The sequence below is a fragment of the Callospermophilus lateralis genome, chromosome 11 (genome assembly GCF_048772815.1).
Source record: "Callospermophilus lateralis isolate mCalLat2 chromosome 11, mCalLat2.hap1, whole genome shotgun sequence".
In the NCBI taxonomy this organism is placed as follows: Eukaryota; Metazoa; Chordata; class Mammalia; order Rodentia; family Sciuridae; genus Callospermophilus; species Callospermophilus lateralis.
Window position 1 is genome coordinate 74,348,630 of NC_135315.1, and position 15,722 is coordinate 74,364,351.

The window sequence follows — 15,722 nt, forward strand, 5'->3', positions numbered from 1 at the left end:
GGACAAAGGGGCCAGTGAGCCTTTCCCAAGGAGCCCCACCATCAACCTGCCGCTGGGATTAGGGCCACCGAGCCCTGGAGAGCATCTGCCCTGATACTGCACCGGCCCAGGTCCCTGTGGCGGGGGCAGAAAAGCGCTCTGCTACAGCGTGGGGAACCCCAGGCGCGTGGCGCGCAACCCCATCACCCACTGAGATCCTAGGCGAATCCTGGAAGGCAATAAACTGAGAGCTGTCCCTGGGGAATCCTGTTTCCCATCCCCGCCTCAGTCAGTAGAGAAAAATAAAACGCTGGCAACAAGTGGGAGTCGAAGCCCCTGCAACCCAAGCGGGCTGGCCGGGGTACCGGCAGAGCCGGAGGGGACACACTCAGGGTCCCGAGGCTCTTGTCACTCCTGCGCCCCACCCATCGTCCTGCGACCCCCTAGCCCAGCCTGCAGGGCTGGGGACTGGGGGGGATCGGAGCCCCATGCAGCCCCGAAGAGCCACCGTGGAGACCCCAGGCCGCCCGCCCGCCTGCGCACTCACTGCTGCATTCGTCGTCTGCACAGAATTTGTGCTTCCAGAAGCGCTGGCTGGTGCTCGGGTCCAGTTGGCCCAGCACTCGCCAGGTCGGACAGAGCACGAACAGCCAGAAGAGCAGCTCCGGTGCTGCAGCCATGTTGTGGTCACATCGGGGAGCCGGTGACGCTGTGGAGTAGGCTGCTGCGGGCGTTGGGGCTCAGGGGGCGGGTGGGTAGCGAGGCGCGGAGGGGCGGTGCCCGGGAAGGCCTCAGCCTTTCCCGGTTGACACGTCAGCAGGGATATATGGGGGTCGATGCACTGGCTCTACTGGGGAACGCACGGAGCCAGAGCTCCCCGTCCTTCTCTAGTGGAGACCTTCTCCTCAACTGAAGACCTTCTCCTCTAGTCGCTGCCATGGCAACTAGGACTCTCTTTCTCGTCCAATCACCTGCCTTTGCTTCTGTGCCCTCAGAAGCCACCCTCTGCGTGATTCCATTTGTCACCCACCCATCCCCCGCCACTCCGCCAACTGGTCCTTTCTGGCTTTCCTCAAGTCTCATTTCTGGTCCATCCTGAACTAGCCTACTCCACTTCACCATCACTCCCATCCCCCATTCCAGGTCTGGTACCTCCTTTTCTGAACTACCAAATCCCACCCATGACTTGTGAGAGCTAGTCTATGGTTCCAAGCTCCCTCCCCTTCAAACTCCTAGAGGTTCCTTGAAGCCCCACCCCAAGATCCCTCTGATTAGGAAAGGGGAAAGTGGGAAAGTGAATGGAACTGTGAGTGAGGGTGTAAACTGGAGACTATGGCCTGCTTTTTTTAAGGCGGGGACAAGTGAGGGCAGAGAGATGGACAGTAGTCTTCGGGCTAAGATCTTGAGATTCTTATCTTTATCCATAAGGGAAGAAATCATTTAATTCAACAGCATATTTTTAACTTTCATTTTGTGCTACCATTCTTGCCAGATGCTGGACAAAGCCCTAGCATGGTGTGGGAGTGGATGAAAATCAAAAGACAAGATATCTGGTCCTGGTCCGAAAAAGTCCACAACTTAGTGGGAACCAACTGTCAAAATCGATTGTCAGAGAAGCTATTAGCTAACATTTCTTGAACACTTTCTTTATGTCCAGTTGTTATTCTGAAGGTTTTATACATATCAGTTCATTTAATCTTTATAACAATAGTACCTTACAGTAGTAGTAGGTCCTATTCCAATCCTTATTTTAGAGTAAATTGAGGCAGTCACACATCCAGTGAGTAATGGAGCTAAGTTTCAAACCCAAGGAGTAGACTCCTTTTCATGACAACCCATCAACTAACAAGCAAATGCTGTACTTTCTGACAAGAGGAGCAAAATCTGATTTAAATCATAATATAGCTGAATTACTGATATGTACAGTTAAGGGGGGGGGGGAGAGGCACAAGCTAGCCAGCCCAAGGAAGAGTGTCTGCAATGCTCCCATTCTTGGTGGAGCCACTCTCATTTGTCTGTGACCAAGGGCTTCTTACTATAGTCTCTGCTAAAGTTATTCATCAACCTCCAACAATGAACCCATCAGCTGTTTTCCCAAATTAACTGAATCTTTAAAACTTAGAGAAAAGAATGTAGTCCACCATGTTCATAATGTTAAATAAAGAAAACAATGAAAAAAAGGTGTGCACAAACATTTGTCTACAGGGGCCATGAGAGGTCCCCGTTGGTCCAGTGTACTTCTGTGCTTTCTGGAGAACCAGTGGATCATAGAGAGAAACTGAGTCATTCTTCATTTCTTTTCTACCATGTATTTATTATGTTATAAAATGTATCTAGTAGGCATCTCTAACAACATGTTGAAAACTGAACTCATTTTTCTCTCAAAATCTGCTCCTTTCAGTCTTCCCTATCTCAGAAATAAGAATGACAATTTAATTCCCATTATCCAGGTGCTCAAAGCCCAAAACTTACAAAGCATCTTTGATCTCTTTTCTCTCACATTCCAACTCCAGTCCATTAGACAATATTATGTCTTTATTTTTATAATTTTATTGAGATATATTTGACCTACAATAAATTGCAAATGTTTAAGGTGTACAATTTAATAAGTTTTGACATGAATATACCCATGAGACTATCACCAAAATCAAAAGAGTCTTTCATCCTTCTTTGTAATCCCTACCCTCACCTTTTCTGGCTGTCTCCAAACATCTCCTGTCATTATAGATTGCTTTGCATTTTCTAGAATTTGATATAAATTATACAGCATTTTATTTATTTATTTTTCTGACTTCCTTCTTTCCAAGTAAGCATTTGAAGCATGCCCAGAATCTGACCACTCCTCTGCATCTGCTAAGCCAATATACAGGCCAAACCCACATCATAAGTCACCTGAATGATTTCCATAGCCTTCTTCTGTCCTTGCTTCTGCCCTCATTTTCCCCAATATCTATTGTCCTGATGGCAACTAGACTGATATTTTTAAATATAAATTTAATTGTGTCTCTCTGTTCAAAAATCTTCCTATAGCTTCCCATTTCCAAATAAAAGGCAATGACTTTTGCCAGGCCTGGTTGTACTCATCTGTAATCCCAGAAGCTCAGGAGGCTGTCAGGAGGATCCTCAGTTCAATGCCAGTCTCAGAAATGTAGTGAGTCCCTAAGCAACTCAGTGAGACCCTATCTCTAAATAAAATATTTTTAAAAGGACTGTGGGTGTTGCTCAGTGTTTAAGTGCCCCTGGGGGTTCAATCTCTGGTATCAGGAAAAAAAAAAGGAAAAAAAGCCATGACTTTATTATGGACTGCCCTGCCTTATTATGGACTGCTCTTAATCAATGTGACTCCCCTCATCCTTTTCTCCCCATTTCCTAAGACCCTTCTCTTGCTCTGTTAGTTCCATTTAAATACACCAAGCCCACCCCTGCTTCAGAGCATTTACACTTGCAACTTTGCCTCAACCTTAACTCCCCAAATCATCTGACTAGCTAACTACCCCCTCACTTTATCATGTCTTTGTAACAGTGGCATTTCATGTGATAAAGGCCTTCCCTGGCCACCCTACACAAAATAGAGCCTCTTGCCATGACTATCAAGCCCATCACCCTGTCTTTCTTTCTCTTCAGACTTGCCTTACCACTTTAGACTTCTCTTACTACTTTCCATACATTTGTTTATCTACTTGACTGCTCCAACCCAACCTTAAACACAATTTCCAACACGAGCAGGAAATTAGTTGTTTTGTTCGCTACTGTTACATCAGTGACTAGGGAAATGCCTAGAATGTATGAGAGAGTTAACAAATGATTTGTTGGATAAACTCATGGTTCCAATGATATTATAAATATACTACACTATTAACCTAAACACACATATTAACTATTAAGCCCCCATATATAAATAGTACTGAGAGGACATAAGCTATGGGAACAAGGCATTTAAGGTCCACCTCTCAGCAGCATGCATCCTCAACTCCAGGAATGTACCCCTGAATGTTTGTGTTGAATAAAAACATAGTTGTTGTGGAGAGTAGTTGTTTGGTTACATGATACTGGAATATTTAAGCAGATCTTTAAAAACTAGTTTTAATTTTTTCTTATTTTTCTTATTATAGAATATGGTATGTTGTAGAATTTTTCTTATTATAGAATAAAGATTAATGATAATTCATTGGTGGAAAAATCAGAATAGCAAAATGATCTAATTGCATATTATCTTCTTGATACTTACTTTGACTCATAATCAGATATAATTTTATATGCATAGTTAGTGCTTCCAGTTAATGAAGAACTAGCTGCTTAGTTTGTAGAGTTTTCAATATTTTGATTTATCAGTAGCATTTTTTAAACTTATTGCCTTAAAGACATATTAACTAGTCGGGTGGATAATGAGAAGAAAATTTCTCAACTGGCCACAATAAGGTAGTGGTAGTTCTTTCTACCAGGATACATACAATTAGTGAATGAATCAGCATTCACTTTTACTCATAGCATTTAAATATGTGGCATTGATGTTTAATATAAGGTTATGTTAAAAACCTTCCGAAAAGTAACAGGATAGAATGTGGTGGTGATTGTTGGCATGGAGATAAATAATCCTCAAGTGCATTATTCTTTAATACCTCAAAGGGAATTCTTACGGGGTAAGGGTTGAGTAATTGTTAAAGGTAAATGTATCCAGTTTGGGTGGAGGGGACATAAAATTGTAAGTATGAAGGGTTCCTAATGTCAGAGTACAATCTAAATGAGACAAGAAAAACATATCTGAAACAAATAATTGGCAGCATAATAACATATAACATTGGAAACTTGTGAAGGCACTTGCCTAGGAGCATTCAGAAGGCCTAACGCTGCCAGGAAGAACCTCATCTATTGTAAATGATGTGCCAGAGAATAGTGTTAAACATTATGGAGGACTAAATCTCTCCAAGAGGGGCAACAGATTTACCCTTGCATATGAAACATTGGAAAAAAGTGGACAAAATACAAACAACAACAGTTCTCAGATATTAGATAATAAGCAGCATAAGAGTGACCTCTAAGATAAAGTTAAGCATGAGAGATGAGTGCTAGGTGTATCCCAATTTACTCCCTGGAAAGAATTTTTCAGGCCACATTCAGAGAAGGGAAACTCAAATAGAATATCTCCTGAGTTGAAGAGATGGATTTTAAAGTCTGAAGAGACCGATGCAGCTAGAAGTCACAGATCAGAGTAAAGGAGAGAGTAGAGAACTGCAGAGGGAGAGAGAGTGTGTACATGTACTAGCTCTCTAGACATCTATGGAGGGTTCCCCTGAAGTCTGTGGTTAAGTAACAATGGGCACACATGTAAGGCCAGAGAAAGAATCTTCAGAAAGGAACAGGATGGAAGGTGGTGGTGATTGTTGGCATGGAGATCAATTTTTGTAATCACCAGCTGGAATGGAAAATCTATAATAAAAGGGCATCAAGTAACATAGTCAGTAAAAGGCAAAAATTAGACAAAATTAAAGGTAACTCCTGTCTAGCAGAATCTTAAAAAGATAAAAATGTTTCCAAGATAGTTCAGAAAAAAGCTGTACACAGCTCAAGAATATTTAAAAGAATACAAAATATGTTTCCAAGATAGTTCAGCAAAAAGCTGTACACAGCTCAAGAATATTTAAAAGAATACAAAATATCCAATACTCAACAAGGTAAATTCACAATGTTTGGAATCCAATAAAAATGTATGAGGCATGCAAAGAGGTAGGAAAATATAACCCATGTTGAAAAGAAAATTAATAGAAATGATCATTAATTACACTGTGATAGAGTTATTATACAAGGACATTAATACAGTTGTATACCATATGTTCAAGATGCTATGGAAAAGCATAAGCATGTAAAGGAGAAAAAAGAAGATATAAAAATGATCTAATTCAAACTCAGAAAAAACAATGGCTAAGGTGAAAATTACACTGAATGAGATTAACAGCAAATTCTACATTGAAGAAGTCAATATCAGCAAACTGAATATGCAGTGATAAAGACTCTCCAAAATGAAACATGGAGAAAGAGACTGAACTGAACAGAGCATCAGTATGCACAGCTTCAACCAGTCCAATATATGTGTTATGGTAGTTCCTAAAAGAGGTGAGAAAAACACATTTGAAGAAATAATAAATAAAAATGTTCCATATCTGATGAACACTCATATTCAAAAAGCTCAATGAACAAGAAAAATGATAAAGATGACACAATATACAATATACACAATATACACTAAATGCTTAAAACCAGTGCTAAGAAAAAAATTGAAAAGCATCTACAGAAAACAGATACCATTATGTACAAAGGAGTGAGAGTAAAATCTCAAAATTCATTCAAGAACCATGCAAACCAGAAAACAGTACATCGATATTTTCAAGTTCTGAAAGAAAAAAAACATTGACATCCTAGAATTGCATTCCAAATGAAAATATATTTCAAAATGATGTAGTCTTTAATGCAAAAGAATTAAGTTAAACCCTACCCCACATAAAAATTACCTCAAAATGGACCACAGACATAAATGTAAGAACTCAAAATGGACAACACATATATATGTAAGAACCAAAACCAAATGTAAGAAAGCATAAGTAAATCTTGGAGTAGACAATGACTTCGTAGTTAAGACACCAAAGGCCCAAGCACCAAAAGAAAAAAATAATAAAGTAATAAAATTCATCAAATTTAAAACTTTTAAAGGCTACCATCGAAGAAAGTGAAAATACAATCATAGAAGAAAATATTTATAATTCATGTAGTTAGAATATAACTACCTAGAATATATAAGCAATTCTTATTGTTCAATATGAAAAGACAAATGGCAAGAAATTAGAATAGACATTTCTCCAAAGAAAATAAGCAAAAGCCAATAAGCAAATAAAAGGATACCCAGCACCATTAGGGAAATGTGCAACCTCAGTGAGATACTACTTCACATCTATTAAGATGGTTATAATCAAAAAGATAATAATAAGTAGGCAAGGATATGGATCAATGGGAGCCCTCACACACTACTGGTAGGGATAGACTACAGACCTAAATGTAGCAGCTAAACCTCTACAACTTCTGGAAGAAAATATAAAAAGCTGCTTGGCAGAGACTCTCTCTGCCTCCTGCTCTCTTTTTTCTCTCTCTCCTCTCAGAAATAGATCACACTTAAAAACTTTGTCTCATGCTGGGCGTGGTGGTACATACCTGTAATACCAGTGGCTCAAGAGGCTGAGGCAGGGGGATTGCAAATTCAAAGCCAGCCTCAGCAAAAGTGAGGCACTAAGCAACTCAGTGAGACCCTGTCTCTAAATAAAATACAAAATAGGACTGGGGATGTGGCTCAGTGGTGGTATGCCCCTGAGTTCAATCCCCAGTACTAAAAACAACAACAACAACAAACTTTGTCTATTCTATATTCATTGTTATGGAAATGGAAAGGTAAGCTGACAGACTAGGACAAAGTATTGGCAAAACATATATCTCTCAAGAGAATGATATCTAGGATATACAAATGATTCTTGCAACTTATTAATAAGAAAAATGACCCAATTTGATAGGATGGGCAGAAGATTTTTTTCTTCACCAAAGTAGATACAAATATGGTGAATGTGCACATGAAAGGATATCCAACATAATTTGAAATGTAAATCAAAACTGCAGTGTTATTACACATACAGTAGGATGGACAAAATTTAAGACTGATCATAACAAATGTTGACAAAGATGAAGACTATGGTATCTCTCTTAGAACTGCAGACTATAACATGTAGTACAAACAATGGCACAAACTGTTAGAAAACTGTTTGGCAGTTGCTTTAAAAATTAAATCACATGTGTCGAGATATTTACTCCAGAGAAATAAAAGCATACATACACACTGAGACTTGTGCACAACTATTCATGGTGGTTTTATTTGTAATAGTCAAAAAATCCCCAATGTTTGACTGTGGGAACATGTCATGCCTCAGAACCCTTATACTCATATTAACCATATAGTAGGCATTTGATTACTAACTATTCCATGAATGTAGAGATTGATTTTTTACTGTTAATAGAACTTCTCTTTTATTAAATATAACAGCCAAAAGAAAATCACGTATAGCACAATGAATTATCACAAAGTAAACATATCCACTAAACCCTAACCCAGGTCAAGAAATTGGACATCAAATGCACCTTCATGAGCCCTCTCTCATTGCTCCCCTAATTATTCCCTCCGCTTCCCCAGAGTTAGGCACTATTTTAACTTCTAATAACAAGGATTAGTTTTGCCTGTTTTGTTACTTTATTCAGTGTAATCATACACATGTGTTCTTTGGTGTGTGGCTTTTTTAGCTCCATATGTATTTTTATAAGATTTATCCAAGCTGTTGAATGTGAATGTACTTCTTATTTTCATTGCTTAATAATTTTCAACTGTATAAATATAACCTGGTTTCCTTAAAAAAATCCCCAATGTATATCAATAGGAAAATAGATAATAAATTTTGGAAACATACTTAGCAAGAATAAAGAACTATTGATAATAGCAAAAACAGGGAGATTCTGAATGAAATAAACTAGACAAAAAGTAATATGCATTGAAAAATTCGTTTTTTTTTGTACTTCCTAGTACAAATATCCAAGGGTGCTCTACTGCTGAGCTACATCCCCAGCCCTTTTTATTTTATTTATTCATTTATTATTATTATTATTATTATTATTATTATTTTTTTGCTATCAGAGATGGAACTCTTGGGAACTCAACCACTGAGCCACATCCCCAGCCCTCTTTTGTATTTTATTTAGGGATAGGTCCCACTGAGTTACTCAGGGCCTCGTTAAGTTGCTAAGTTTGGCTTTGAACTCCCAATTCTCCTGTTTCACCATTCTGAGCCACTGGGATTACAGGTGTGTGCCACCATGCCCAGTTTAGTTTTTATTTTGAAACAGAGTCTGGCTCAGTTCCCCAAGTTTACCTCAAACTTGCGATCCTCCAGCCTCAGCCTCCTAAATATCTGGGATTACAGACTCTGCCACCACCTCCCAGCAGATTCAGTTATATTTAAAGGTAGAAAGTTATAAACCAGGTGAATCCTAGTAAAGGTCTTAGTAAAAAATTAATAAAAATGAGAGCACAATGCTTGGTCACAATATGATAAGTCAGAAAATGACAACAAATATCCATTTTCTTTCAGGTTGACCAGGACAATATCATTTCTCAATGGATTTCAAAGGGTCTCCTTCCTTCTTTCCTTGCCCTCCCTCCCTCCCTCCCTCCCTCCCTCCCTCCCTTCCTTCCTTTCTGAGTTTTGGCGTGTGTGTGTGTGTGTGTGTGTGTGTGTGTGTGTGTGTACACACATCATCTTCTGTGCCAGTGTAAGAGGTTTAGGCAATGGATCAACCTTTACACCTGTGCCTAAGGACCCCAATCTTGGATCTATCTCCAAGGGTGGAGGTGACTCTAGATCCTCATTATAATCTCAAGAGTGGGAACTCCTAAAAAATAAACAGGTCTTTCTTGGTAACACCAGTTTCCTCTTTGGTAAGAGTTAGTGTAGTGGGAGGGTGGCAAGGGCCCTACCCTGCCACAAAATAAATGCTAAAATGTATTTTGGTACAAATTGTAAACACTAAAGAGTTAAAAGTAAGAGATGAGTCGTGGGATTTGAGTTAGACCTGGATAAGTACATAGGATTCAGATTCTAAAAAGAGAATAAAAGGCAAGTGAATTAAACAGCATAAGAAAGACTCAGCAGAAAGAAATATGTTTAAAGGACAGTTAAGACACCTCATTTTGCTAAGAGGAAAGGATTCAATAAAGGATGACATATTTGTGTGCTTAGGTCAGATTATGAAATTCCTTGAAAATCAAGCATAAGGATTTAGACTTAATAGAATAAAAATGCAGAAAATATTAGACTTTAAGTAAAGGGATCATATAACTTAAGTGGAATTTAAACAAGTATCTTGTCCTTAGATCCAGGGAAGATGGAGTTTTAGGCTGGGCATGACCAGTAGGGCTGAGGCATTCCCCACAATTAAAAAGTCATGTTGAAGTGTACTGTACTAATGGGAGTGAGTCATATACAAGGCAAGGTCTTCTGCCAGCATCTACTGTTTGTCTAGCCCTGACAAATATTATTCCACTTTCAACTGTACAATGAAAGAAACTCAAACATCTGAAATTGCCACTAATATATGGCATGTATATGAGTTCCTGTTTCTGGTTCTGCCTAATTTACCTTGACGTTCTTCTCATGGAGGTCAAATATTTGGTGTGTTGAAATAAATGCAGAACAGATATTGGGGACATGTGGCCTATACATCTCAATTTCCACAGTGCACTGTTTGGCTATTTTTTAATATTTATTTTTTAGTTTTCAGCAGACACAACATCTTTGTTTGTATGTGGTGCTGAGGATCGAACCCGGGCCGCACACATGCCAGGCGAGCACGCTACCACTTGAGCCACATCCCCAGCCCTGCACTGTTTGGCTTGATCCATTTAGTTTTCAGAAATATAAGTTACTTCTTTACCAGAACAACAGCAGAAGTAAAGAATATAGCCAAAAGGATTGTAGTAAGAGTCAGAAGTCTAATTGTGTGACTATAGGCAAATCATTAACTTTTCTGAGTCTCAGATATTTCATCTCTACAAATATAGGTCAAAGTTAACATTGTATAGTTCATTTTTTAAGAAGAAAATGAGATAATATATGAAAGATTGCCCATTTATGTGGTTTAAATAATTAAACAGCAAAATCCTGGCTGTTACAGCCAATATAGACAATTGACAAAGCAACAAAAGTCTTGGCAATAAATGCTTTCATCACTAAGGAGCCATTTTTAGATAGTGCCTACTCTGGAAACTGTTCTCTTCTCACTGAAACAAAGTAAGGCTGATAACATCCTCCCAAAGTGTGCTTGGAAGATCACAAGCACCTCTTGGAGGAGACAGGGAGAGTGGGGGAGAAAATATGTTTTTTGGGATAACATATAGTCTACCAGAGCCTACATTGAAGCAAAGCAAGCCCTCCTGAATCTTCAGCATTTTAAGTGATGCATGCAGTATAAAATTAGAAACAGGATCATAAACACTATTATGAAGACTATACTCAGTAGGGGACACTGATCAAACATATATGGGAAAGTAAGTTCTCTGCGATTAGTATGAAAGCTCAGTCTTACCCAAATCCACATGAAATTTGAAATGGTTTGGAATACATAAGAGGATCAGTGAATGACATCAAACCCAAATGATGAAATAGAGAATCTGAACATGATCTTTCTCTTATTTCTCACTGATCCCTTAGAACCATCAATAGAAATATAATATTAACTCTACATGTAAATCAAATTTTCTAGAAGTCATATTTTAAAAAGTAAGACAGATGAGCTTCATTTAATAATACATTTTACATAATTCAATATATTCAAAATGTCATCCTTTTAACTTGTAATCAAAATAAATATATAACTGTTATTCTACACTCTTCATAATAAGTCTTTGATATCTGACTTATGGCACATCTCAGTTCAAACTGGGCACATTTAAAGACAGTCGCAGCATAAGGAAGTAGGGATTGTAAATTAACACTAGGCCATATCATATATTTGCACTTATTTTAAAGAAAAGCCAAGTTTAAAAGTGTGTTTTAGGTTTTAAAATATTTTTGGCCAACCTCTCTTGGTACTTACGCAGAAGTGAGAAAAGATGATTGAAGGTATCTCAACATCCCTCTTTTTTTTCACTCAGAGGTTAAGATTTCTGTTGCAATAGCTAGGGATTGCATTGTCATTTCAGATGAATCTCAAGTCTGTAATCAAAAAGTGTAAGTCATCATTAGGTTCCTACACTTGTCATTCTTTTATTATTTTTCATTTTTATCTTAAATATATTTACTTCTTGACAAACATAAAGAAATAAAGAATTATATTTAAATGGATAATAAAACAATTTGACTGCATAAAATCCCTTTTCATTTTAGGTAGACCTACTGGTACAAACAAGTCACCTGGGTGGTCTATTTTTCTTTGGTAACAGGGATTGAACTCAAGGGCTCTAGACCACTGAGCCACATCTCCAGCCCTATTTTGTATTTTATTTAGAGATAGGGTCTCACTGAATTGTTTAGGGCCTTACTTTTGCTGAGGCTGGCTTTGAACTCAGGATCCTCCTGCCTCAGCCTCCAGAGCCACTGGGATTACAGGCATGCAGCACTGCACCCGGCACCTGCTCTGTTCTCTTACTTAACTGCAACTGTGTTTTCCTTGCAGTTAAGTAAGAGACCTTGGTAGATTACTTCTTTGCACCAGGGTTTCTTGATAGAACTCTACTGGTACTTTGGTTTGGACTCTTCCTTCTAGCTGAAGGTTATATACTATCTATGGGCCTGGCCAAAAAATGTTAGTAGTTTCCTCAGTCATGGTGAAACAACAATAAAATGCCCTCAGGCATTTCTAAACTTCTCTTGATAAGATAGTATCACTCTCCCAGTTTGAGAGTCACTGCTTGAAACTAAAGTTAAACTCTGATCATTTAACAAAGCACCTTTAGTTGTAAATATCCTATATTTTGTAGTTTGCAAGTATTCTGCATTTTATAATTTCTCTTATCAGCTAAAAAGAAAGGATTATAAAATCAACATTTAAGGCTGGGCTTCATGATGCACACTGTAATCCCAGTGGCTCTGGAGGCTGAGGCAGGAGGATCTTGAGTTCAAAGTCACCCTCAGCAATTTAGCAAGGCCTTTAGTAATTATGGATTTCCTATCTCAAAATAAAAAAAAAAATGTAAAAAAGGGCTGGTGATGTGGACCAGTGGTTAAGCACCTAGATTCAATTCCCCTGTGCCCATCCTCCACAAATCAACATTTTAAAATCCAGAAGCACTAAAACATCAAAGAAACCCAAAGGCCCTTGTAAACACAACTAACTTTGCTTCAAAGGTTTTTTGCTTTTTGTTTTCCACTTCAAGTTAACACTACCTTTAAAAAAAAATCACATTTTTGAATTTATTTTTTCTTACATCTAAGAGGGATCTTACATTTTTCTACTTTCCTTTCCAAGACTATTCCCTCTTTTGCACTGTGTAATCTTAAATTTAAATCTGAATTAGTTGCATTGATTTTCCTTTGTGTTAATAGTCAAATTATGATACAATTTGAATTATTGAAATGCATATGGAGGGTTTTATTTTCTTATTTTAATGAAAACTCATGTTTTTAAAATTAGCACCTATGGGACTATAGGTGGAGACTTAATATGTAGAGTCATCAGCATGATAATTGTAATTAAATAAACACAAATCAGTTCATGATAGCTGATTTCATTTACCATTATAATCAACTTTCTCCTCTATAAAACAGCACAATTAGTCCTAAATTGACATTCACTAATTGTATATTAGAGTTTAAAGGAAAACACTGAAGAGTTAGTGACTATCATAATGATTGAGATGTGTTTTGACATCAGTAATTATTATTATTTTTAAGATGGGGGTTTTGCTATGTTTCCTAACCTGATCTCCAACTCCTGGACTCAAGCAGTCCTCCTGGCTTGGCCTTCTGAGTAGTTAGGACTACAAGTCACCAAACCAGCCCAGTAATTATTGTTTAGTAGATCTCTTTTTGGACACTAAAATCACAACTAATATGATTGTATATGTTTGAAATTGGTTTTATGAGCAACATACAAATTTGATGCAATTCCCATCAAAATACCCATGAATTGGTGTGAACATACTTTGTATACAACCAGAGATATGAAAAACTGTGCTCTATATATGTAATATGAATTGTAAAGCATTCTGTTGTCATATATATATTTAAAATAATAATAATAATAATAAATGTCATTTTTTCAGAACTAGAAAAAACAGTCCTGAAATCCATTTGGAAGAATAAAATATTCAGAATAGCCAAAACAATTCTAAGTCAATAAAGCAAGCTGGAGGCATCATCACAATACCTGACTTTAAATTATACTACAAAGCTATTGAAATAACCATTGCATGGCTCCGACATAAAACCAGATACATAGACCAATGGGAGAGAAGAGAAGACACAGAAAAAGATCCAACACAGTTCATAGTCATCTGATCCTTGACAAAGGTGACAGGCTTTTAAACAAATGGTGCCAGGAAAATTGGTTATCCATATGTAGACAAATAAGACTAGACCCTGTACAAACTTGAAAGAGATCAAAAGCCCAGGAATTAGACCAGAAACTATGCAAATCCTTGGAAGAAAATATAGGTTTGAGACTCCAGCATATAGGTACAGGCAATGACTTTCTTATTAGAACTCCTAAAGCTCAGAAAATAATAACAAAAGTTAATAAACAGAATGGCATCAAATTAAAAAGCTTCTGCACAGCAAAGGAAACAATTAGTAACATGAAGAAAGAACCTATGGAATGGGAGAAAATATTTGCTAACTACTCTTTTTTTTTAATGAGAGAGAGAATTTTTTAATATTTATTTTTTAGTTTTTGGCAGACACAACATCTTTGTTTATATGTGGTGCTGAGGATTGAACCTGGACTGCATGCATGCCAGGCAAGCACGCTACCACTTGAGCCACATCCCCAGCCCTGCTAACTACTCTTTTGACACAGGATTAATATCCAGACTATATAAGAAACTTTAAAAAACTTAACATCAAAACCTCAAATAACCTAGCTTAATTGGGCAAATGAATTAAACAGTTACTTCTCAAAAGAAGAAATAAAAAATGGGCAACAAATCTATGAAAATGCTCAACATCATTAGCAATTAGGAAAATGCAAATCAAAACTACAGTGAGCTTTCATCTCACTCTAATCAGAATAGCAGCCATCAAGAATGCGAATGATATGGGGCTGGGGTTGTGGCTCAGCAGCAGATCGCTTGTCTACCACGTGCGAGGCCGTGGGTTCGATCCTCAGCACCACATTAAAAATAAATAAATAAAAATAAAGGTATTGTGTCCAACTATTTAAAAAAAAAGAATATGAACAATAATAAATGCTAGAGAGAATGTGGAGAAGAAGGGACACTTTTTTCTCTGTTGATAGGATTGTAAATGAATATAACCACTATTGAAACCAGTATGGAGGTTCCTGAAAAGACTAGGCAGGAAACCACCATATAACCCAGCTATACAACTACTCAATGTTTATCCTAAAGTATTAAAGTCATAATACTAGAGTAGTACATGCATACCCATGTTTATAGCAACACAGTTCATAGTTGCCAAACTATGAAACCAAACTAGGTGCTTATCAAGGATGAATAAATAAAGAAAATGTGGCATATACACACAATGGAGCTTTATTCAGCCATAAAGGTGAATTATGTCATTTGCTGGAAAACGGATGAAACTTGAGAACATTCTGTTACACAAAATAAGCTAAACTCATAAGGTCAAGGGAGCATATGTTTTCTCTCGTATGTGAAAGCAAGAGAGGAAAAAGGAAAAGAAAAGTGAAAATCAAAAGGAGATCAGTAGAGTGTAGGAAAGGGACCAGGAGAGGGAGAAGTGAAGGGAAAATACTGGGGAATGATATTGGCCAAACTGTAGTCTTATATTGTGCATGTGGAAATATGTAACGACAAATACTGCCATGATTTACGACTATAATGTATCACCAAAAAAATGGAAAAAATGAAAGAAAGCAAACAAAAAGAACAAAATTGCTTTCATGTATGTATGTATGTATATACACAGCTTAGCCAAACATTTGTTGTGAGCATAAACATTAATTAATACTCTGGAACAGTGATG

The 15,722-nt window shown here is 37.5% G+C and overlaps 1 protein-coding gene across 1 annotated transcript in view; it reads right to left on the reverse strand.

The window, feature by feature from the left end:
* LOC143409880 (transport and Golgi organization protein 1 homolog) overlaps positions 1 to 659 on the reverse strand; it is a 40,030-nt gene extending 39,371 nt beyond the window's left edge. The window contains exon 1 of the mRNA XM_076870447.2: positions 527 to 659. Coding sequence (XP_076726562.1) covers positions 527 to 659 — 133 coding nt within the window. The remainder of the gene's footprint in view (positions 1 to 526) is intronic.
* Between the last annotated feature and the right edge of the window lie 15,063 nt (positions 660 to 15,722).